Below are 25,630 nucleotides of genomic sequence, written 5' to 3'. Positions count from 1 at the left end.
CTTGTCGTCAGTCTGCATAAGATGGGGGGGCCTTGATGCAGAGTCCTTGGCCCAGATGGAGAAGGGAGGGCAGCCCCTAGAGCGCAGAAGCAGAAAAACGGCAGGCAGGGAGAGGGAGGGGCGGTCTCGGTGCCCTCAGCTTGCCAAGGGTTAAAAGGAGCAGAGCGGGATTCCTAGAGAGGACAGGAAGGGGAGGGCGGGGGAGGGCAAGGTCCTCCCGAGCAGAAGCCCCTCCCTGCCCAGTCCCTTCCTGCCAGCAAAGAGGAGGCTGCTTTGTTCTCTCTGCTTTGCAAAAACTTCCTCGGCGCCCCTCCTGGAATCCGGTGAGTCTCTTCGCTCTTCCCCCTTGGGGTGCAGCGGGGAGAAGGGGGGCCCAGGGCTGCAAGGGGGGAGGCAGACCCCCCCCGTTCGGCTCATGCGTGGGGGGGGGGGAGACCCCCAATTCAGGGAGCAGAGGGTCCTGCCCCCAATTCCTCTCTGCCAAGCCAGGGAGGGGCTGAGTGTCCAGCAGGTCTGCAACTCTCTTCTTCCTTTGGATCAAGATGCTGCCTTCCTTTTTGGGGAGAAGTCTTTGGGGCAACAAAAAGAGGGCATGCAAATAAGCCCCCTTCAGATTGAGGGGAAAGTCGCATTTCATAACACAGAGAAGCATTCAAGGAATCCAAGGAAGGAGAAGCCCTGTGGAGTGGGGAGATACAGCCCCCCCCCAAGTGTGGAGACTGGAGGGGAGACCCTCTCCCACCACCTACCCACTACAATTCCCAGAGTTCCCTGGCAAGAAGGGGGGATTGGTGACCACTCTGGGAATTGCACTCTTTGGGCAGCAGGGCTGAAGCTGTCTCCTTGCACCTCTCAGGGTCCTGAACCAATTCTGGCTCCCAGGATTCTTGGGAGGAGTCCCTAGGGCCGGGGAGATCTGGTTTCCAACCTTGTTAAACATCTGCCCCCTCCCAGCAGAGCAAGTGCACAGACTGGCATGTGCCACTCTTGGGAGCAGGAGCTGCATCCAGCCTTGCTCAGCTCAATATTTTTAGGAAGACCAAGCCCCTCCTGCCCTGGCAAGGCACTGGGGTGAAGCTGCCACCACCATCAGCATCCTGTGTGAATGATGATGATGATGATGATAATAGTAGTAGTAGTAGTAGTAGTAGTAATAATAATAATAATAATAACAATAATATTTACCTGCCACCCATCTGACTGGGTTTCACCAGACACTCAGGGCAGCTTCCAGCACATATAATATACAGGGCTGCCTTCATGTGTCTTCTAAAGGTTACATAGTTACTCATCTCCTTGACATCTGATGGGAGCGTGTTCCACAGGGAGGGCGCCACTACCGAGAAGGCCCTCAGCCTGCTTCCCTGTAACTTCTCTTCTTGCACTGAGGGAACCGCCAGAAGGCCCTTGGTACTGGACCTCAGGGTCCAGGCTGAAAGATGGGGGTGAAGATGCTCCTTTGGGTATCCTGGGCCGAGGCCGTTGAGGATTTTAAAGCACCAACACTTTGAAAGTAGATCCTTTAGGAGTGGTCTCACATGGTTCCAGCAGCCACTCCCAGTCACCAGTCTAGCCTCCGCATTCTGCAGAACACTAAGTGAATGACACAGAAGTTGCTGCAGACTAAAGTTAGAAACGCTTTAATTGCTACAAATGGTATAAGTAACATGATATGGAATTAAGGGCAAAGATGGTGTTGACCTGAAGTGGTTACAAAATTTCTGATCTCTCCCCGAGTGCCACGGGCCCTGCTCCAAAGAGAGCTTCTCTAAAGAAAGCACAACTAAAAAATCACTCCATTTTGTATGAATAAGGAAAATGAGGAGGTGGCTAAGAAACAGCAGGAGCCAGATCCTATTCCCAACCTTCTAGGGTCTCTCAGCAGCTCTAGTGATGAGCAGAAAGAGGTTTGGGGCCCAGCCAGCTCAACTGCTAAGTCATCTCTTGCATTGAGACGTGGGGGCACCTACATGTAATAGCTACTCGGTTGTATTCTGCCCATGCTCTGGGGCTGCAGTTTTCAGGCTTGGGGACAGGATGGTGCCTGGTTTTTGCACCAAGTTCTATCCATAAGCCTCACTGAGTTCAATGGGGTCTACTCTCAGGTCACTAGTGTGCATACCATGCCAGCTTTACAAAGTGGGGTGAGGTGCCAACAGATTAAATGGGAATCACTGGAGATGTTTCAAATGGGGTTTGTGTTGGGAAGGGGCTGCCCCATTTGTGCTTCTTCAGGAGCAGGGGAATATCTAGGGCAGGAGAATCTCTGCAGGGCCTCTGAGGCTCCCTTTGTTTCTTCCTCTCTCCCAGGACCCTGCAGCTTGTGGTGGCTTCTCGACTCCTCAGGAAGGATGAAAGAGACTGAATCTGTAAAGCTAGCGAGGATGGAAGGGGGAAGATGGACAGTTGACCTGGTCAGGTTGTCTCCTGCATCCCTCCTCACAGCCTCTGAGCGTTCCCTCCCAGGGACCTCTGAGAGATCTGGTGAGTCCCAGGGGAGGGGAGATGGGGATGTGGATGGATGGGGCTGGAGAGGTACTGGGGCTTGCTCAGCTTGGGGGTGGGATGAGGCAGGCAGGTGGATGGAGATTGAGAAGGTGGGCACCTTTTTGGGCTCCTCCACCTGCCTTCCTGCGCCTTTGACATCTGCAGGCAATTTGAGCCAGGAATACGTCACATCTCCCCGGCCACCGTGATGTATTGGCGCCAGTACTGTGCTCTGAATGCCCTACCAATGTCAGAGAACTCGCTGATCCATCGGGCAGCACTAGAAGCCATGATTCTTTAAATTACTTGATCCTGATTTCAGGATTGACTGCAGATGGGGCCTCTGTGTTTTGCCTTTTTCTTTTCTTTTAGGAATAACTTTTCATTTTCTTTTAAAAACAAGGAGGCATTACTTTCTTTCTTTTTTAAATTTTTATTTTATTTGAGTTCGGGATTTTTTAGATACATATATTATCTCCTTCCAATTTTTAAATTTCCTGTACAATTTTTTCCTTTCCCTCCCTTCCCCCCCCCCATACCCATTGGAAGGGTTCAAACAATTATCCTCAGCCACGGGCATAGCATCTTTAGTTTCCACTAAATGTCTTTTGTTCCAGTAGTTGTTTCCTGTGACATGACTGTGACAATGTCCGACTGATTCTTGTTGTTTAGTCATTTAGTCGTGTCCGACTCTTCGTGACCCCATGGACCAGAGCACGCCAAGCACTCCTGACTTCCACTGCCTTCCATGAGTTTGGTCAAACTCATGCTGGTAGCTTCGAGAACAATATCCAACCATCCTGTCCTCTGCCGTCCCCTTCTCCTTGTGTCCTCCATCTTTCCCAACATCAGGGTCTTTTCCAGGGAGTCTTCTCTTCTCATGAGGTGGCCAAAGTATTGGAGCCTCAGCTTCACGATCTGTCCTTCCAGTGAGCACTCAGGGTGGATTTCCTTAAGAATGGATGCGATTGAACTTCTTGCAGTCCATGGGACTTTCAAGTGTCTCCTCCAGCACCATAATTCAAAAGCATCAATTCTTCGGTGATCAGCCTTCTTTATGGTCCAGCTCTCACTTCCATACATCACTACTGGGAAAACCATGGCTTTAACTATACGGACCTTTGTTGGCAAGGTGCTCTCTCTGCTTTTTAAGATGCTGTCTAGGTTTGCCATCGCCTTTCTCCCAAGGAGCAGGCGTCTTTTAATTTTGTGACTGCTGTCACCATTTGCAGTGATCATGGAGCCCAAGAAAGTAAAATCATGGAGCCCAAGAGAGTAAAATCTCTCACTGCCTCCATTTCTTCCCCTTCTATTTGCCAGGAGATGATGGGCCCAGTGGCCATGATCTTGGTTTTTTTTGATGTTGAGCTTCAGACCATATTTTGCGCTCTCCTCTTTCACCCTCATTAAAACGTTCTTTAATTCCTCCTCACTTTCTGCCCTCAAGGTTGTGTCATCTGCATATCTGAGGTTGTTGATATTTCTTCCGGCGATCTTTATTCCAGCTTGGGATTCATCCAGCCCAGCCTTTTGCATGATGAATTCTGCGTGTATTTGAAATAAGTAGGGACACAGTATGCAGCCTTGCCGTACTCCTTTCCCAATTTTGAACCAATCAGTTGCTCCATATCCAGTTTTAACTGTAGCTTCTTTTCCCACATAGAGATTTCTCAGGAGACAGATGAGGTGATCAGGCACTCCCATTTCTTTAAGAACTTGCCATAGTTTGCTGTGGTCGACACAGTCAAAGGCTTTTGCATAGTCAATGAAGCAGAAGTAGATGTCTTTCTGGAACTCTCTAGCTTTCTCCATAATCCAGCGCATGTTTGCAATTTGGTCTCTGGTTCCTCTGCCTCTTCTAAATCCAGCTTGCACTTCTGGGAGTTCTCGGTCCACATACTGCTTAAGCCTGCCTTTTAGAATTTTAAGCATAACCTTGCTAGTGTGTGAAATGTGTGCAATTGTGTGGTAGTTGGAGCATTCTTTGGCACTGCCCTTCTTTGGGATTGGGATGTAGACTGATCTTCTCCAATCTGCTGGCCACTGCTGAGTTTTCCAAATTTGCTGGCATATTGAGTGTAGCACCTTAACAGCATCATCGTTTAAAATTTTAAATAGTTCAGCTGGAATACCATCACTTCCACTGGCCTTGTTATTAGCAGTGCTTTCTAAGGTCCATTTGACTTCACTCTCCAGGAAGTCTGGCTCAAGGTCAGCAACCACACTACCTGGGTGTACGAGCCATCCATAGCTTTCTGGTATAATTCCTCTGTGTATTCTTGCCACCTCTTCTTGATGTCTTCTGCTTCTGTTAGGTCCTTTCCACTTTTGTCTTTTATTATGGTAATCTTTGTACAAATCTTGAACAGATTTCTGGTTCTTCCCATTCTGTTGTTTTCCTCTATTTGTTTGCATTGCTCGTTTAAGAAGGCCTTCTTGTCTCTCCTTGCCATTTTTTGGAAATCTGCATTCAATTTCCTGTATCTTTCACTATCTCCCTCGCATTTTGCTTGCCTTCTTTCCCCCGTTATTTGTAAGGCCTCGCTGGACAGCCACTTTGCTTTCTTGCATTTCCTTTTCATTCGGATGGTTTTAGTTGCTGCCTCCTGTATAATGTTACGATCCTCCATCCATAGTTCTTCATGCACTCTGTCAACCAAATCTAAATCCTTAAACCTGTTCCTCACTTCCACTGTGTATTCATAAGGGATTTGACTTAGATTGTATCTTACCGGCCCAGTGGTTTTTCCTACTTTCTTCAGTTTAAGCTTGAATTTTGCTATAAGAAGCTGATGATCTGAGCCACAGTCAGCTCCAGGTCTTGTTTTTGCTGACTGTATAGAGCTTCTCCATCTTTGTCTGCAGAGAATATAATCAATCTGATTTTGATGCTGCCCATCTGGTGATGTCCATGTGTAGAGTTGTCTCTTGTGTTGTTGGAAAAGCGTGTTTGTGATGACCAGCTTGTTCTCTTGGCAGAACTCTATTAGCATTTGCCCTGCTTTGTTTTGATCTCCAAGGCCAAACTTGCCAGTTGTTCCTTTTATCTCTTGACTTCCTACTTTAGCATTCCAATCCCCTATAATGAGAAGAACATCCTTCTTTGGTGTCATTTCTATAAGGTGTTGTAAGTCTTCATAGAATTGCTCAATTTCAGTTTCTTCAGCACCAGTAGTTGGTGCATAAACTTGGATTACTGTGATGTTAAAAGGTCTGCCTTGGATTCGTATCGAGATCATTTTATCATTTTTGAGATTGCATCCCAGTACAGCTTTCGCCACTCTTTAGTTGACTATGAGGGCCACTCCATTTCTTTTACGGGATTCTTGCCCACAGTAGTAGATATGATGGTCATCCGAACTGAATTTGCCCATTCCCGTCCATTTTAGTTCACTGATGCCCAGGATGTCAATATTTATCCTTGCCATCTCATTTTTGACCACATCCAACTTACCAAGGTTCATAGTTCTTACATTCCAGGTTCCTATGCAATAGTTTTCTTTACAGCATTGGACTTTCCTTTCGCTTCCAGGCATATCCGCAACTGAGCGTCCTTTCGGCTTTGGCCCAGCTGCTTCATCAGCTCTGAATCTACTTGTACTTGTCCTCCGCTCTTCCTCAGTAGCATGTTGGACGCCTTCTGACCTGAGGGGCTCATCTTCCAGCGTCGTAACTTTTATATGCCTGTTGCCTTTGTCCATGGAGTTTTCTTGGCAGAGATACTGGAGTGGCTTGCCGGTTCCTGCTCCAGGTGGATCACGCTTGGTCAAAACTCTCCACTATGACCTGTCCATCTTGGGTGGCCCTTCACAGCATAGCTCATAGCTTCTCTGAGTTATTCAAGCCCCTTCGCCACGGCAAGGCACTGATCCATGAAGGGGACAAGGATCATATAGGACTATATATGATCCCTTCCAGTTGGGATTCAGGCCTTATCATGGGACTGAAACTGCCTTGGTCGCACTGGTTGATGATCTCCGGCAGGATAGGGACAAAGGTGAGAGCTGTTTCCTAGTTCTGCTGGATCTCTCAGTGGCGTTTGATACCATCGACCATAACATCCTTCTGGACCGTCTTGAGGGGCTGGGAGCTGGGGGCACTGTCATACAGTGGTTCCGCTCCTTCCTCCTGGGCCGTGTTCAGAAAGTGGTGGGGGGGGATGAGTATTCAGACCCCTGGGCTCTCACTTGTGGGGTGCCTCGGGGTTCTGTCCTCTCCCCCATGCTTTTCAACATCTACATGCAGCCGCTGGGAGAGATCATCAGGAGGTTTGGGCTGGGTGTTCATCAGTATGCAGATGATACCCAGCTCTACCTCTCTTTCAAATCAGAACCAGTGAAGACAGTGAAGATCCTGTGTGAGTGTCTGGAGACGGTTGGAGGATGGATGGCGGCTAACAGATTGAGATTGAATCCTGACAAGACAGAAGTACTGTTTTTGGGGGACAGGAGGCGGGCAGGTGTGGAGGATTCCCTGGTCCTGAATGGGGTAACTGTGCCCCTGAAGGACCAGGTGTGCAGCCTGAGAGTCATATTGGACTCATAGCTGTCCATGGAGGCACAGGTCAAATCTGTGTCCAGGGCAGCTGTTTACCAGCTCCATCTGGTACGTAGGCTGAGACCCTATCTGCCTGTGGACTGCCTCGCCAGGGTGGTGCATGCTCTGATTATCTCCCGCTTGGACTACTGCAATGCGCTCTACGTGGGGCTACCTTTGAAGGTGACCCAGAAACTACAACTAATCCAGAATGCGGCAGCTAGACTGGTGACTGGGAGCGGCCGCCGGTCTTGAAAGACCTACATTGGCTCCCAGTACGTTTCCAAGCACAATTCAAAGTGTTGGTGCTGACCTTTAAAGCCCTAAACGGCCTCGGTCCAGTATATCTGAAGGAGCGTCTCCACCCCTATCATTCTACCTGGACACTGAGGTCCTGCACCGAGGGCCTTCTGGCGGTTCCCTCACTGCGAGAAGCCAAGTTACATTGAACCAGGCAGAGGGCCTTCTCAGTAGTGGCACCCTCCCTGTGGAATGCCCTCCCACCAGATGTCAAAGAGAACAACAACTACCAGACTTTTAGAAGACATCTGAAGGCAGCCCTGTTTAGGGAAGCTTTTAATGTTTGATGTATTACAGTATTTTAATATTTTTTTGGAAGCCGCCAAGAGTGGCTGGGGAAGCCCAGTCTGATGGGTGGGGTATAAGTAATAAAATTATTATTATTATTATTATTATTATTATTATTAATAAATTATACAAATATGTAGACAGTCTCAGTCTTCTCATATGATTCTCAAAAATAGCAGAATAAATTTACAGGAATATCTATAACATATGGTTTATCAATAGTGGTCAGTGTATGAGTTCTGAGTTCATGAATTGGTTTAAATTGGGGGGGGGGGGAGGAGAGATAGGAGAGAACAGAGTACATTCAACATCTAGCTGAATGCCTAGTCAGGAGCTCTTGTGACTGTTGTGCTTAAGTGTGAGTCATAGTCATTTTTCCTCTACTGTTCCCAATGAAACAATACAGAGTTGGTCTCCTCATGAACATGGGAGGGTGCTTCAAAGTGAAGAAAGTGATTTATAAATTTAAATTGAGACCAACCAAGTTGAGTTAGATGCTGATGGGGAGCGCGCAAATGAAGACATTGCTGTTTGTTGAGGCATGGAGATTGCTGGATCCTGACCAGAGAGCTCTGCATAAGGAAGTCAAGGAGGGGAATCGTGGGATTATGCACCCTCTCAGTGAAAGTCCCTGTTGGATCATAAGATGAGTTTTGACATCCCATACATACCTCTATGTGATGAACCTCCACTGTTTGGATGGAGACCAACAGCATCTGGGATTCTAACATCCACACCGTGAGCCCTGAATGGAGGGATATCAACTCTTTTCTCTGTGAATATTCTACATCTAGTCATGCCTTTTTAAACAATGAACAGATTTCCCTGAACTGCCCAGGCCTTCTTAAATGTCGGCTTGAGAGTTTTTGCTTTTGCTTCTCTCTGCATTTTGTTGACCAAAGAGATGACTGACCTTTGAGATGGAGTGGACTCCATGACTGTGTTGGGAGACATTCTACACAGAAACATGTGTGTATACCTTTAAGACGTTTCTGGGTTAATTGGTTGCAGCTGGCCGTGGCTGTAAAAAGGCAAAAGGAGCGTTTTGTAGGCTGCCTGCAGGAATAACACCCACCAGTGTTTGTGTTTATTTGTTTGGTAATAAAGTCTTCGTTTTAGTTTGGGTTTTTACACCTATGTCTCCTGGAGTCACTCTGTCCTCTGCCACCAGCTGGAAATCCCCCTCCAACAGGTTATGGGCCCAGTCCCCAGTCCTGAGTGGGCAGAGACAGAGCGTGAAAAGAACCCAGAGTCTGGAAGCAACTCAGCGTTTCTCAAGCAGCTGGCTGTGTGAAGGCGTCGGCAGGGAGAGTCTGTTTGAGACCAGGAGCCAAACATTTCTTCAAGCCACATGTGAGTAAGGACTGAGTGGAAAGCTGAAAGCTGAAGAAGAAGAAGAAGAAGAGTTTGGATTTGATATCCCGCTTTATCACTACCCAAAGGAGCCTCAAAGCGGCTAACATTCTCCTTTCCCTTCCTCCCCCACAACAAACACTCTGTGAGGCGAGTGGGGCTGAGAGACTTCAGAGAAGTGTGACTGGCCCAAGGTCACCCAGCAGCTGCATGTGGAGGAGCGGGGAATCGAACCCGGTTCACCAGATTACGAGTCTACCGCTCTTAACCACTACACCACACTGGTGAGTGGTGTCATGGCTGGACTTGGAGCTGGAGCTCAAGGGGGAGCTTCCTATTTTCCAGTAGAGAAACTGGGAGAGTCCAACTATATGTCATGGGGTTTACAGATGCAGGCGTTTTTAAAGAAAGAACAATGTTGGACTGTTATTGTTAACCCTCCTGTAAAAGAGGAGGATGAAGAAGTAGATGAAGCAGACCAAAGGCTGGAGGACAAAGCCTATGCCAATTTAATTTTGAGTTTAGAGAAGTCTCAGTTATCTCATGTGCGAGACCTTGAAACAGCAAGTGAGATTTGGCAAGCACTAAGAGTGATACACATTAGAGACACTGCTGGCAGCAAAATTACTCTAATGAGAGCTCTGTACCGAGCCAGACTAAGTGAGGGTGAATGTGTTTCAACACACCTTCAAAGAATGCGTGATTTATTTTCACAGTTAAATGAACTTGGGGAACATTTTTCTTAACAGAGAAAGGTTTATATTGTGCTGTCTTCACTTCCTGAGTCATGGGACAATTTAGTGATGACTTTGGAGGCAATTCCAGAAAGCCAATTAACAATGCATTTCTTAACTGGGCGTTTGCTTGCTGAGGAAGAAAGACGCCATGAGAGGAAGGCCACAACCCCTCACCGTAATTCCAGAAATGGGAGGCAGTCCAGTAAAAGATATGCAACTGATGAGGAGCGGCAACCTAAAGAGGTTGAAGACCACAGAGAGGAAGCAGCTTTCACGGTCAGAAGATGCTATCATGGGTCAACCAAACATTTAGTATGTCAGTGCACTGTGTCTGTGGGAGAAAACACAAGAAAAGGGCGGCCTGCGTTTGCTGGGAAATTCAGGAGACAGGAAGAGTCGAGTCCAGTATGTTTCTGCAGCAGTTTGAGGCACCAGTCACGACGTTGGACAAGACTGGATTTTAGACTCAGCAGCGACAAACATTTTTGTTAAGTCTGCACAAAGCTTTGTAGAAAAGCAGCCTTGTAAGTCTGTAAATGTAGTACTAGCTGACGGAACAGTACATGAGTCAGCTGGAAAGGGTAGTGTGAATATCAACTGTTTAAGTACCAAGTTTACCAATGTTTTATGTGTACCAAGTTTAGAAAATAATTTGCTTTCAGTTACAAGTCTTGTTAAGCAGGGATTTAAGGTAACCTTCTCGGGTTCAGGCTGTAAAATAGAGAAAGCTGGAAAAGTGGTTACAGCGTCACTAAAAAATGGTTTGTTTGTTTTGAAAGACCAGCTAGTAAGTGAGTCTGGGGCATGTGTTAAAGCCTGTAATAGAGCCTTGCATGATGAGTGCCAGCATCTGTGGCATCGTCGTTTGGGGCATGCCAATTTCCGCAGTATTGCAAAAATGCCAGAATTAAGCAAGGGAATTAAAATGAAAAAATGTTCAGTTTTTCTGGACTGCAATACCTGCAAGAAGTCTAAAAGTAAGCGGGGATCCTATCCTGAAAGTACTAGAATTAGCAAGAGGCCATTTGCTTTAGTACACTCAGACCTTTGTGGGCCATTTGCAGAGTCTGAAGGAGGAGCAAAGTTTTTTTTTGGTTCTTGTGGATGATTATAGCCGGTATACTTGTTAAAACACAAAAATGAAACTGGTCAACTGATTAAAAATTGGGTCAACTATATAGAAAGGCAGTTTCCCTACAAAGTTACCCAGTTGCAGAGTGACCGTGGAGGCAAGTTCATGTCTGAAGCCCTCCAGGTCTGGTTGAAAAAGCGTGGTATTAGTCACCGTAAATCGTGTCCTTTTTCGCCTGAAGAAAATTCAGTTGCAGAACGCAAGATAAGGTCTTTGCAAAAAATGCTAGATTCTATGGTATGTGATTCTGGCCTATCCAGGAAGTATTGGGAGGAAGGAATTCTCTGCGCTAACTACATACAGAACAGATTGCTTCATTCTGTCGGATTCTCAGGCCTCAGTCAGAGGTAACTGGCCACTCTCCAGGCATTAGGCTTGAGATCCTTGTTGACCTCCCCGTCTGCGTCTCCCGGCAGGATACAGGCAAGGTCACGATCGGCGATCCCACTCAGCGTGAGAGGGACACACCATTTCTCCCTCCTCCCTGTTTCCCTCAGGGAGGGGAAAGAGACAGACAAATCTATTTACATGTCTTTATTTCTGTCATTGCAGCAGTACAGAGAAACACGTCTGCACTCTCCCGTCTCCAACAGTAGAGAGAAAGACTCCACCCCTGTACTTTCAGTACAGGTCAGATGACACTCTGAGCTAACATCCGGTGCTCAGTACAGTGAATAGACTGTCCCTTTGTTCCCACGGTACAGTCCCAAACATCAACATCCTGTTTGGCTTTGCAGCCAGCTGCAGCTCGCTGCCGCATTGCTGCTTTTTCCTGACATCCTCCCCCAAAAGTATCAATGTGGGTTGCGAGCAAAGTGTTATCCAGAGAAGAATACAAACAGTTGTTATACATATAACAATCCCCTGTTGTTTCAGTTCCACCCTTGGAACTCCCCGCCACTGGTTTCCCCAGTGTATCTCTCTGGTTGTCTGGCTTCCAAGGAATGAGTGCATCTGCATTACCTTGGCTAGCAACTCTCTGTTGTGTCTTAGTCTCTGACTTAGACACAGCTTCAACCTGTCCTCGGTTGTGTACAACAGCAACACATGCAACAGCTAAGTTAGCAAACTCTTTTGAATACCTCTTGGGTGGTACACCCTTTGTAACTCTCTCAGACCTACGTATGAGGTGCTGATCCTCTCTGCTCACTGGTTCATCCTCTGGACTCTTAGGAGAACCAGATCCAATAGTAAACAGTGGTTCTTCCTTCATCTGCGAAGGCCTATCCATTATGTGAGACTTCCTCTCAATGACTGTGTCAACTGAGCTCTGTGAGCTATCACTGTCATCATCACCACTGTTATCTGTAAAATCATCATCATCATCTGAATTGTGCTCTGTGGGAAATGTGTGCACAATTACTCTCTCCTGTTCAGGAGCACTCTCTAGAAATTTTGTGAGAATCACCTGTCCAGATTCAGACAAAATTACTCTGTAGAGACCCTTTTCATATCCTACAAAAATGCCTCTGGCATTCTTTACTCCACCTGGAGCTTCTGTTCTCACATGAGACCCAAAAACCTTGAAATAGGCAACAGAAGGTTTTCTATGGAACAGCTTCTCAAAAGGAGAACTTCCCAACTCTTTTGAGACCTTTCTCAACCACGTGTGAACATAGGACATTAACGACTCCGCCCAATATTCATGTGGCAAATGTGAACTAAGCAATTGCGCATTCATCCCCTTTTGCAATTCTTTGTTCACCCTTACACAGACACCTCTGTTCCACGCTTCCGCTGAAACAGCAACCTTGTGCCTTATCCCTTTCTTCTGCAGGAACTTCTGAAAATCCTGTAACAGAAAAATTGGCTTCTCATCTGTGAAGAGACAATCAATGTTAGCATCTTGCACACTCTTAACCTTGTCACAAAACTCCTTAAACCTTTCTAAGGCTTCTTTTGGTTTCTCTAATGTATATACCCACACATAATGAGAGAAACAATCCACACACACAAGATAATATCTTGCATTGCCTCTAGATGGTGCTAGAGGACCGGACTTCCGGGTTGGCGCCATCGCCGAATGGCGGACTCCCTCCGAGCTCCGGAGGGAGCCTGCTCGGCAGGGGTTGGGTCCTACCGCGCCGGCGACGCGGGGACCCTCAAAAACCACGGGCACGGAGCCCGTGGACATGGTTGACTCGGCGGGCACCGTTAGCGCCCCCGACCCGCGAAGGAGCCTTTTTAAAGGCTACGGAGCGGGGGACGGGGGTGGCGTGGTGCTATGAGTCCTCTGCTTTCCCTGCCGAGCGAAGCCGCATGCCATTCGACGGAGAGCGCTGACTTCTTCTATTGAAAATTTGGACTATAAACAACAACCCGTGAGTAATTTGGAAATCGGACTTAAAAGGAGAAAAAAAAATTTTTTCGGATTCGGCACGAGCGGGGGAGATCCAAAAAGGAAGTCAGTCTCCCCCCTATTGTAGACATTTTAAAACAAGGATTTGGCAACTAAGGTTGGAAAAGGAGCTTGCTTCTGTTTATTGATAAAAATTATTAATTCCACGATGCGAAATTATAAGAAGTGCTGGAGGAGAAGAGTGGATGGTGAGAGTGAAAGTGCAACCCCCCCGGGAACCGGGGCGATCCGCGAGAGAGCCTGGTGAAGAGAGACAGGGACTTTGACAGCTGTCAAAGTAGCTGTCAAAGTTGGAGAATATAAAGAGAACTTTGCTATGAGGACTTTGCTGGTTAGATTTGTTACAATTTGGATATAAATTGTCGAAAATAAGGAATAACAATTTGACTTTTGGATTTGAGGAAACAAAGTTACTATAATCCCCCTAGAGGGGTTTCGGGACATTACAAGAACGGTCGTAAGTGGAAAAATACTCTTGGAATCGCACAGGACTTGTTATCTTCTGGGAAAGCTGCAAAAACGAATCAGTATTTTGTCTACAGAGGTGTTTATATTAAAGGAGACAATAGAATTATCTATTGAAGAACGGAAGGGACTGGACGCAAGTTTTTGTTCCTGACTAACAATAACCCCTGTAGAAGTATTAAATTTTTGAATTAGAATGTCTTTGCAGCGGAACAGGAAAAAAAAAAGAGAAAGTGAGAAAAAAGAACAAAGGACTGATGACGACTTGGAAAGAACAAGGGAGGAGCCATATTATTGTGAAAGACCAAGGAAAACCAAAGGCCTGTCAGGGGCCTATTTAAGACTGGGCGTTTGAAGTTAAACATTATTAAAAAAAAACCAAAAAAAAAAAACCGGCAAGGTGGAACTGGGAAAAAAAATTGGCTATGGACGTGAGATCTCCAGGCCGACAGTAGATAGACTGATGGACATGGGGAATCGAAACCGGGGAAGGGAGGGGGGAGATCTGGAATCCAAAGGGTGTACAACTATTTTTTGAACTTTTTATATTTTTTACCTTGTTTGGACGTCTTTACCAATAAAAGGGAATTCGTGGAAGGAAATTGGGGTGGACCTTGGGGGAAAAAACTTTCTTTTAATGATGAGGGATGGTGGAATGTAAGGGGAAAGGGGTTATATAACTAATTTGAATAGTGGGTTAAACAAAATAAGTTTTAAATTGGGAGTAAGAACTTGTGGAACCAAATTAATGAAAGGGGAATACAAATAGGGAGGGGGAGGGGGGAGTCCTGAAAAGATGTTAATGAAAGTAAGGCTTTAATTGTAAAGGTTTATTTTTTCTTTTTCTTTTTTTTTTGAGTTCTGGAAATTTCAATAAATATGATATAAAAAAAAATAGATGGTGCTAGAGGACCAATCACATCAGCATACACCCGCTGAAATGCTCTGTCGACCCTGGCCACCTTCCGGGCGCTCTTGGTCACACCTGCAAGAGATATTTCATTAGTATCAAATGCATTACATTTCATGTAATCACTTTGATCAAAAGTCAACAAATACAGTCCATCTTTCTCTCTGGCAGAAAGATACAGCTCTCCATCTTTGAAGATCTTGCAGCTTTTACTATCATAGGACAGTCTCAGTCCTTTCTTTGCAATCTGCGACACACTCAGCAGATTGAACTTCAACTCAGGAACCAGGTACACATTGTCTATAGTCAAGTTCAGACTCTCAAGATACACAGTTCCAAACCCGGTCGCTTCCAGCTCCTGACCGTTGGCCTGCTTCACAGTGAAGCTTTGCTTCTTAAACGTCGAAAACAGACCTCTGTGTGGGGTCATGTGTTTCGTTGCTCCAGTGTCAATTACAAACGTGTTCTCCACCTCTGGTGTGGTTCCTTTCGACATCAAAGCTTTTGCAGGTTTCACCTGGGACTTGGTACGACTTTTGCCTGACGCCTCAGGCGTTGCAGAGCTCTCCTTGGCTCCTTTCTGCTCACGTGGCTTCTTACAGTTCCGCTGAAGATGCCCAGTCTGTCCACAATTGTAACATTGGACAGCGCTCAATGCTACAGCACGTTCCTCAGTAGCAATAGCAGTGGGGGAGTCAGAACTCCGTGCCTCTCTCCCCCTGTCCTTCACATCCAGTGCAGCAAGGCGATCATGTTCATTCAGAACATTGGCACACACTCTCTCCGACGTGAGATGCTTCCTGGCTTTCACATTCTGTGAATTCCAACCTGGCATTGGTGCTGCAGGGATGGGGTTCTCAATCACCCCAAATAACCTCTGATTCTGCAGCAGGGCTTTCATCTTTATAGACCATGATGAGTAATTGTCATTAGTCAGGGGAGGTGGGTAAGGTAAGCCTCCCCCCTTCTTGGCATCCATTTTGAATCCAAGCCTCAGCTCTCACTCTCGAGCCTGTAAAATCCAACAGTCTCTTTTTGTTGTTTACTGCCTTCTCTTCACTTGGCAGATAAACCGCAAGCTGCTTGAAAGACCTTGCAAAGAACAGCGAAGTTAGTCAAAACACACTCCGTGTTCCAGCCCCCAGTCAGTAACTCTTCTGACTCCTCGTCGCTTAGCAACTGTGCATTCCAGTGTTATCTAGGAATGCAAGGTATGCGGCTGTTTTCCCCACAGTGCTGGTTTCTCTCAAACGCAGACACTTTTTGAACCAAAGACAGCCTCTTAACGCGTTCACTTCACAGCCATAAATTCTCCATACCTTTGGGGCTCCGTTGCTTGGCATTCACCTCCTCTCGATGCCCAGCCGTCTGTTCAGCTTCCAGCTGCGCGCAGACTTATCTTCCTCCCTTGGTGCAGAGGATGAAGAACGATCCATCAACCTCTCATGCAGATTTACATGGATCAGAACCACCGGCATTGCTACCAGATGTCGGATTCTCAGGCCTCAGTCAGAGGTAACGGGCCACTCTCCAGGCATTAAGCTTGAGATCCTTGTTGACCTCCCCGTCTGCGTCTCCCGGCAAGATACAGGCAAGGTCACGATCGGCGATCCCACTCAGGGTGAGAGGGACACACCATTTCTCCCTCCTCCCTGTTTCCCTCAGGGAGGGGAAAGAGACAGACAGAAATCTCATTGGAAGACCCAAGATTTGCCCACGCTGGAAGAATGGCAGACGCAACTGATAGACTACATGGAGTTGGCTGAAATGACTGGCAGAATTCGAGACCTGGGAGAGGAGACGGTGGAAGAGGACTGGAAAAAGTTTAAAGACTACTTACAAAAACACTATAAGTTGTATGAATGTTAAGAAATTGCACGATAGAAAACAATATGGCATCAGCAATTTAGTTGAAAGATATATGAGAATAAGTGATGGTTAAGAAAATGATGAAATTTGAAGTAATATTATGTCTAAATTAAGCAGTTCAGTATTTGATAAAAATATTTAAAGTTTGGGACATAATATTTGAGAATTACAGAATAAGAACTGAAATAAGGTAATAAATTGCTGTTGATAATTTTATTATTGAGAATGCAGGAAAGGGAGATGTGAGGAAGTCCAAAGGTTATGGAAATTTGATTTATGGACAGTTGTTTTTGTTGTATTTTTTCTATTCTATGTCTAATTTCTTGTTGCTTTTTGTTTTTCTTCGTTTGTTATACTGTGGTGATGGTATTATATATGTTTGGTGTTTTCCTTTTTTCTGTTCAAAATTTGCAATAAGTATCTTTTTTTAAAAAAAAAAAAGAGACAGAAATCTATTTACATGTCTTTATTTCTGTCATTGCAGCAGTACAGAGAAACACGTCTGCACTCTCCTGTCTCCAACAGTAGAGAGAAAGACTCCACCCCTGTACTTTCAGTACAGGTCAGATGACACTCTGAGCTAACATCCGGTGCTCAGTACAGTGAATAGACTGTCCCTTTGTTCCCACGGTACAGTCCCAAACATCAACATCCTGTTTGGCTTTGCAGCCAGCTGCAGCTCGCTGCCGCATTGCTGCTTTTTCCTGACACATTCTACCATAAACAATACCCCTCATTTTTTGCTTTATGGAAAAAAAACCTTTTTAGGCCATGTTAAAACTTTTGGTTGCTGGGCTTGGGTTCACATCCCAAAAGGACAGAGAAGGAAAGGAGAACCCAAGGCAAAGAAACTTAGGTTTGTTGGCTATCAAACTTGGTCAAAGGGGTATCGTTTTGCACTACGGCGTGGCAGAGTTGTGATATCAAGACATGCAGAGTTTTGTGAGCAAGATGGTTGGGCTCGTTTACATGGAAATTCAGAAGTTGTGTTATCTTCTGATGATACAGATAAATTTGTGAAATCTGAGGTAGAAAAGCCACAAATTAAAGAAAATTCTGAAAGAGACAGTGGTGAGAACTCAGGGGATGAGGGTCCCAGTACACAATCTCCTAAAGCTGAACCAATTTCTCCTGAGCAAGATGAATCAGAAGGGGAAGATAGTTCAGAGGGGGAGAGTGTTCAAGTTAGAAGATCACAAAGAAGCAATAAGGGGGTACCTCCAGAAAGGTTTACTATACAAGAAGTTAAAACTGTTGATGTGAAGAAAGAACCTTGTGATTATGAGGAGGTTTTAAAGTTACCACACCAGGAAATAGTAAGGTGGAAAAATGCAATGAAAGCAGAAAAATCTTTAGCAGAACATAATGTGTTTACCATAGAGGCATTGCCAGAAGGAAAAAAGGCAGTGGGCTGTAGATGGGTGTATAAAATAAAACACTTGGCAGATGGTGGTGTTATGTACAAAGCTAGGCTGGTAGCACGAGGCTTTACTCAAAGAAAAGGTGAAAGCTTTGATGAAACCTTTTCTCCTACTGCAAGGAGTGAAAGTGTACGTTTATTGCTAGCTCTTGCAGCACAATGTGGGTTTAAGGTAAATCTTTTTGATATTGAAACAGCTTATCTTAACGCAAATCTGCAAGAAGAAATTTTTATGAATCAAGTGCCAGGTTTTGAGCCAAACAAAATCTATCCCGGATAAAAGCCAAGCAATTCCAGCCAACAAAGGCAGAGAAAACTATAGTAAGGACTCACATCTAACTCTCTTCAGTTCTTCCTCTATCACAAGCATTCATTAAAATTGTTCAGTAATCTGGAGCTCCATTTCTTCCTGAGGCTCTAATTAGCTTCTCTCTTCATTGCAGATGGTGATGAATTGGAAGGGAAGAACAAGGGGAACCACAACAGAATCCACATAGCGGAGAAGTCCGATAAATATTCAAAGTGTGGAGAGAACATCTGTCAGAGCTCCCAGTCCCCCTCCAATCAAACAAAGTCCTTAATTCGAAGGAAAAGTCTTACTTCCCATCAAAGAACTCATACCGGGGAGAAACCATATCAGTGCTTCGAATGTGGGAAGAGCTTCAGTCGAAGCTCACATCTCACTTCCCATCAAAGAACTCATACCGGGGAGAAACCATATCAGTGCTTCGAATGTGGGAAGAGCTTCAGTCAAAGCTCACATCTCACTTCCCATCAAAGAACTCATACTGGGGAGAAACCCTATCAGTGCTTGGAATGTGGAAAGAGGTTTCGTCAGAATGGGGATCTCACGACCCACAAAAGAATTCATACAGAGGAGAAACCCTATCAGTGCTTCGAATGTGGGAAGAGCTTCAGTCAAAGCTCACATCTCACTTCCCATCAAAGAATTCATACAGGGGAGAAACCCTTTCAGTGCCTGGAATGTGGAAAGAGCTTCAGTCAGAGAAAACATCTCACTTGTCATCAAAGAATTCATACAGGGGAGAAACCCTTTCAGTGCCTGGAATGTGGAAAGAGCTTCAGTCAAAGCTCACATCTCACTTCCCATCACAGAATTCATACCGGGGAGAAACCCAATCAGTGCTTGGAATGTGGAAAGAGCTTTCGTCTGAGTGGGGATCTCACTTCTCATCACAGAATTCATACAGGGGAGAAACCCTATCAGTGCTTGGAATGTGGAAAGAGCTTCAGTAAGAGCAGTGATCTCACTTCCCATCAAAGAATTCATACCAGGGAGAAACCCTATCAGTGCTTAGACTGTGGAAAAGGCTTCCGTCTGAAGAAAAGTCTCACTTCCCATCAAATAATTCATACAGGGGAGAAACCCTATCAGTGCTTGGAATGTGGGAAGAGCTTCTTTCACAGACAACATCTCACTTCTCATCAAAGAATCCATACAGGGGAGAAACCCTATCAGTGCTTGGAATGTGGGAAGAGCTTCAGTCAAAAGGCCCATCTCACTTCCCATCAAACAATTCATACCGGGGAGAAGCCCTATCACTGCTTAGACTGTGGAAAAGGCTTCCGTCTGAAGAAAAGTCTCACTTCCCATCAAAGAATTCATACAGGGGAGAAACCCTATCAGTGCTTGGATTGTGGAAAAAGCTTCTTTCACAGACATCATCTCACTTCCCATCAAAGAATCCATACAGGGGAGAAACCCTATCAGTGCTTGGAATGTGGGAAGAGCTTCAGTCGAAAGGACAAGCTCACTTACCATCAAACTATTCATACAGGGGAAAAGGCCTATCATTGCCTAGACTGTGGAAAAAGCTTCTATCTGAAGGAAAGTCTCACTTCCCATCAAAGAATTCATACAGGTGAGAAACCATATCAGTGCTTGGAATGTGGGAAGAGCTTCAGTCAGAGGCAGGGTCTCACTTCCCATCATAAAATTCATACAGGGGAGAAACGCTATCAGTGCTTGGAATGTGGAAAGAGCTTCCGGGATGGGACCTATCTCACTTCCCATCAAACAATTCATACAGGGGAGAAACCATATCAGTGCTTGGAATGTGGGAAGAGCTTCAGTCAGAGGCAGGGTCTCACTTCCCATCATAAAATTCATACAGGGGAGAAACCCTATCAGTGCTTGGAATGTGGAAAGAGCTTCCGGAATGGGACCTATCTCACTTCCCATCAAACAATTCATACAGGGGAGAAATCCTATCAGTGCTTAGACTGTGGAAAATGCTTCCGTCAGAAGGAAACTCTCACTTGCCATCAAAGAATTCATACAGGGAAGAAACCATATCAGTGCTTGGAATGTGGAAAGCGCTTCAGTCACAGCAGCAGTCTCACTTACCATCAAAGAATTCATACAGGGAAGAAACCATATCAGTGCTTGGAATGTGGAAAGCGCTTCAGTCACAGCAGCAGTCTCACTTACCATCAAAGAATCCATACAGAGGAGAAACCCTTTCAGTGCTTGGAATGTGGAAAGCGCTTCAGTCACAGCAGCAGTCTCACTTCCCATCAAAGGATTCATACAGGGGAGAAACCCTATCAGTGCTTGGAATGTGGAAAGAGCTTCAGTCAGAGGCAGAGTCTCACTTCCCATCATAAAATTCATACAGGGGAGAAACCATATCAGTGCTTGGAATGTGGAAAGAGCTTCAGGCACAGCCACAGTCTCACTTCCCATCATAAAATTCATACAGGGGAGAAACCATATCAGTGCTTCGAATGTGGGAAGAGCTTCTGTCACAGATCACATCTCGCTTCCCATCACAGAATCCATACAGGGGAGAAACCCTATCAGTGCTTGGAATGTGGAAAGAGCTTCAGTCAGAGCCAGAATCTCGCTTCCCATCAAATAATTCATACAAGAGAGAAAACCTCTTAGTGTTTGGAATGAGGGAAGAGCTTCAGTCAGAATGCCACTCTCATGGCCCACCAAATAGTTCATACAGGGTTTAAAGCATATCAGCGCATGGAATGTGGATAAAATTTCACTCGTAAAAAAAGTCAATTCAAAAACTCACAGCAGGGTGGATAATAGAATGGTAGATTCGGAATCTAGTCCAACACCTGCCAACGCAGAAAAAACTCATTTCAAGCATCCATGACAGATGGCTATCCAACTTCTTCTTAAATACCTCCAATGAAGGAGAGTCCACCCCCTTCTGAGGGAGTTCCTTTTCACTGCTGGCTCTTACTATCAGAATGTTCTTCCTGATCTTTAGGAGGAATCTCCTTTTGTGTTGCTTGAATCACCTCTTCAGATTCCTTCATGACCTTGAGAAGGACTTCTGTATGAGAATGTCCAGGGGATTGGACCATGCTCTATATTTGGGGGGAAACCCATGGAGAGGAGTCCGATATACGGCTTAAGTCATCTGGGCATTGGTCAGATTGTCATAATTACAGACATACTTACTGGTTTGGACGGAAGTGATTCTTATTCCAGGGGAAGTGGTGACTGTGAGATTACAGGCGCTCTCACCAATATTATCCAACCGTCCAGTAAAACTTTGACACAGCAGACCAATAGTTTACCCGCTAAGTTTGACGTATTGGGAGGATAGGTTTAGGGCCGTGTGGTATTGCTTCATTGGATGTGGGGTCCCTATAAAGGGAACTTCCTCCTCTAGGTGGGAGGGAGACTGGTCAAGTTACCATCAGTTGAATGCAACATTTAAGTTAGATTTAAAAAAACAGATTTGCAGAACAAAACTCACAGTTTGAAAGAGAGTTATTAGGCTCCAGGGTTAAAATAGTACAGTGGTACCTCTGGTTACATACTTAATTCATTCCGGAGGTCCGTTCTTAACCTGAAACTGTTCTTAACCTGAAGCACCACTTTAGCCAATGGGACCTCCCGCTGCTGCCGCTGTGCGATTTCTGTTCTCATCCTGAAGCAAAGTTCTTAACCCGAGGTACTATTTCTGGGTTAGCGGAGTCTGTAACCTGAAGCGTATGTAACCCGAGGTACCACTGTATCTAAAATGTATAACATTACTTGAGTGGAATACAAAGAACGAAATGATGAAATCATCAATGAGAACCTGGGCTAGAGATGTAGGACACAACATTGACTTTGCTTTATGGGAACAACTGTGGAAAGTAAATTTAAGGTTTGCAGCTAGCTACATGCTAAGGGAAAACCTCATGAAAATGATGCAGAGGACTCAATCAAGATCATCAAGGGTCTGAAACCAAGCCTTATGAGGAGGGCTTGAAGGAACTGGGGGGGGGGGGGGCGTATCTATTTCAAGTGAAGTTTGCCGAAATCTACGCTTGCGACATGGGCTGTCATAAGTCCAGAGTTTCCCGGACATTTCAGCAATTTCTGCCCAGACGCTGCTTACAGTTCTGTACATATGGCAACCATATCTATATACAGTGGTTTTCAAACAGCTTAGTTCCTGAACAACTTTGAACTCGAATGCTGCAAACCTGGAAGTCAGTGTTTCAGTTTGTGAACTTTGCTTTGGAAACCGAACATGCTCCTGAGCTTCTGTTTTCACTGTTGCGCTGCTAATTTGCATCCCCCCCCCCCCATTGTAATAAAAGCCTTCCATTTCCAATTGCAGTGTTCTGAGGTGATCTTTGGAGCTTATATTTGGTGCTTTTATTTTTGCTACAAAAAATTTGTGTTTTTATTTGGCTTTTTGTGACTGTGGCTTGTTCTTTGTTTTTGATTGATTGTGTGACTGCGGCAATGTATAAAACCCCCCATCCATCAGTGCAGGTAAAAAGAAAAAAATATTAATTTTAATGTACAGTACTGTCTTCTTTCCTTTATAGTACAGTACATTGATTATTGCTTTCATTTTATGGATCAATGGTCTTGTTAGATAGTAAAATTCATGTTAAATTGCTGTTTTAGGAGTTGTTTTTAAAAGTCTGGAATGGATTAATCTGTTTTACATTACTTTCTTTTTAAAATTTTTATTTTATTCAAGTTTGGGATTTTCTGCATGCATATATTATCTCCATCCAATTTTTATATTTCTTGTACAATTTTTTCCTTTCCCTCCTCCCCCTCCATACCCATTGGAAGGGTTCAAACAATTATCCTCAACCACGGGCATAGTGTCTTTAGTTTCTACCGAATGTATTTTGTTCCAGTAGTTTTTATCCATTCAAGATAGGGGTTCCCTCTGTTCCTTATTGTGGTAGACTTGACCTTCCACGTTGTTTCCTGTGACATGACTGCAACAATGTCTGACTGAATAAGTTCAAACAAATAAGTATTCCATGCCTCTACTGTCCATTTTCCTCTCTCTTTCCAACCTAAAGCTATCGTTGCCTTTCCCGCTAATATCATAGCTTTGAAGGTAAACTGGTCACCTTTCTCTATTGCCATGTTTCCAAGTATACCCATTGTCATGAAATCAAAATCTATTGAAAGCTTCATTTTAAAAATTTCATTAATAATCTTTAGGATCCCCCCCCCCCCGAATTCCTTTACCTCTGGAATTCCCAGTACATATGGGAAAACCATCCCTTGGCTTGTTTACAGTGCCAGCAGTTAGAATTCAATCCTGCTACCATATTAGGAAGCTGGGCTGGAGTTCTGTACCATTTTAGAAAGAATTTTAATTTCAGTTCTCTGAATTTGCTTACTTAAATCTCATCTGTTCCTTTCATTATCCTTTCGACCATTGATTCACTAACTTGTTCTTCCTTACTCCACATCTTTTGAAAAAGTTGGGCTGTCTGTTCATTATTTGTAATCATTCTCTTATAGATTTTACCTGTCATTCCTTGTTTCGTTTTTTCCATTTGTCTTTATAGTTCCTCTATTGGCTCTTCTAAACTCCTGTTTCCTGTCTCTTGGACTTTGGAAATTTTGTTGCATAGTCCTCCAATTTTTAACCAATATTGGTTATCTATATTCTGTATATTCCTGCAATGACTTTAAGGATTCTCCTCTATACATACCTTGTTAATATGATATCTCTTAGCGTTTAGAATTTTCCACTATTTTGGATCATCTGTTACCTCATAAATACTTTCTAAGGGTGCACTTAGAGAAATCCTTTTAACCAGAAAGGTTGCCATTTCCTCCATATACCTATTGCCAGTTTCTTGGGGCCTATTGCAGATTTCAAATCTTTGATTACATTATTTGTTAAAATTCCAAATCTTCCTGCGCCATTGTGTGCCTCATCCTCAAATTTGATCCACTTTTGTTTGTTTTCAGCTGCAATTTCTAGTATTTTTTTTAATTGAAGAGCTTTGTAATAATTTAAATGTTTGGGAGGCCCCACCCTAGTTCTGATTTGTGGTTGTACACAAATCTCTTTTGCATCCTAGATTTTTTACTTCCAAATATCCATTGTTTTGTCTCATGATTCCATTGTTCCATTTGCTGTTTTCTCATCTCTGGTGGGATAGCTTGGAAGAGATAGCTCAGCTTAGGGACCCAGAACATTTTAGTAACCTTGACTCTAGCTGTAATGCTTAGCGTTTTGTTTCTCCATCTTTTCATATCCTTTAGTATTTTATTCCATACCTTCTTATAGTTGAATTCTGCAGTCTTGTTAATATTTCTGCAGAGTTCGATGCCTAGGTATTTTATTCTTTTAGACCCCAGGCCCATTCCTGTTATGTTGTTTATTGCTTTTGTTTGTTACATTCACATTAAAATGCATTATTTCTGATTTTGTTATATTTACTCCTAATTCAGAATATTCCTCAAAATCTTCGAATATTATCTTTTATTCTTTTAGCTCTTCCTTAGGATTTGTTATGATTCCAATAATATCATCTGCAAACAAATTGATTTTCATCTCCTCTTTCCCAATCCTATAGCCCTCTATCCTTCCACAGTTCCTTATCCTTTCCGCTAGTTTTTCTATAGCCATTATAAATAGGAACGGCGAAAGAGGAAACCCCTGCCGAACGCCTCTGCCTATTGCGAAAGGTTGGGAGTATTTTCTTTCATTATACAGTTGCCCCTAAAGACACATTTTGCTGCATCCCAGAGGATTTCTGGAGTAACTGATCCTTTACTATCTTGAAAAAATAACCTGATCTGATTTTCCACATACTCTCTGTCTTGAACTTTAACCCTTATTATATCTCCAAGGTCTCTTGTCCTTACTCAGTCTTAATCCTAACGCAATACTTAGAGGGGCATGGTCTGCAATTAATATTGGGCATGTTGTAATTTCTTTGACTACCCAAATACTAGCCTTTCCCAAAATAAAGACGTCTATACAGGATGCTGTTTTATGCCTGCTAGATATATGGGTAGCTTTGGGTTTTAAACCTAGGATGCCAGGTGCTTCTTGGAATCCCCAATTACTCAATAGAATCGTTTTATTTTTTGTGATATCCATATTCAAATCGCCTGCTATAATAATTTTGCCCTCTGAGAACTGGTAAATTTTTAAAAGTGCTTTATTTAGGAATTTATTCTGTCCTTTATTTAGAGAGAAGAAGAAGAGTTTGGATTTGATATCCCGCCTTTCACTCCCCTTCAGGAGCCTCAAAGCGGCTAACATTCTCCTTTCCCTTCCTCCCCCACAACAAACACTCTGTGAGGTGAGTGGGGCTGAGAGACTTCAAAGAAGTGTGACTGGCCCAAGGTCACCCAGCAGCTGCAGGTGGAGGAGCGGAGACGCGAACCCGGTTCCCCAGATTACGAGACTACCGCTCTTAACCACTACACCACACTGGCATAAATGTTCACTATTGTTAACACTTCATTTTCCAGTTTACCTTTAAGCAACATAAATTTACCTTCCTTGTCTAACTC

General features: G+C 44.4%; 1 protein-coding gene across 1 annotated transcript; it reads left to right on the top strand.

Annotated features, from left to right (window-relative positions):
• Positions 1 to 191: 191 nt before the first annotated feature.
• Positions 192 to 22,608, top strand: LOC308469374 (uncharacterized protein). Its single transcript, XM_080991717.1, has 3 exons — positions 192 to 323; positions 2,311 to 2,484; positions 18,300 to 22,608. The coding sequence occupies exons 2-3, from the start codon at positions 2,352 to 2,354 to the stop codon at positions 20,762 to 20,764; spliced, it is 2,598 nt and encodes an 865-aa protein (XP_080847843.1). The 5' UTR covers positions 192 to 323; positions 2,311 to 2,351; the 3' UTR covers positions 20,765 to 22,608.
• The last annotated feature ends 3,022 nt before the right edge of the window (positions 22,609 to 25,630 follow it).

Source organism: Podarcis pityusensis (genome assembly GCF_964106645.2).
Source record: "Podarcis pityusensis genome assembly, chromosome: 2".
In the NCBI taxonomy this organism is placed as follows: domain Eukaryota; kingdom Metazoa; phylum Chordata; class Lepidosauria; order Squamata; family Lacertidae; genus Podarcis; species Podarcis pityusensis.
This window is presented reverse-complemented; position numbering and strand designations above follow the sequence as displayed.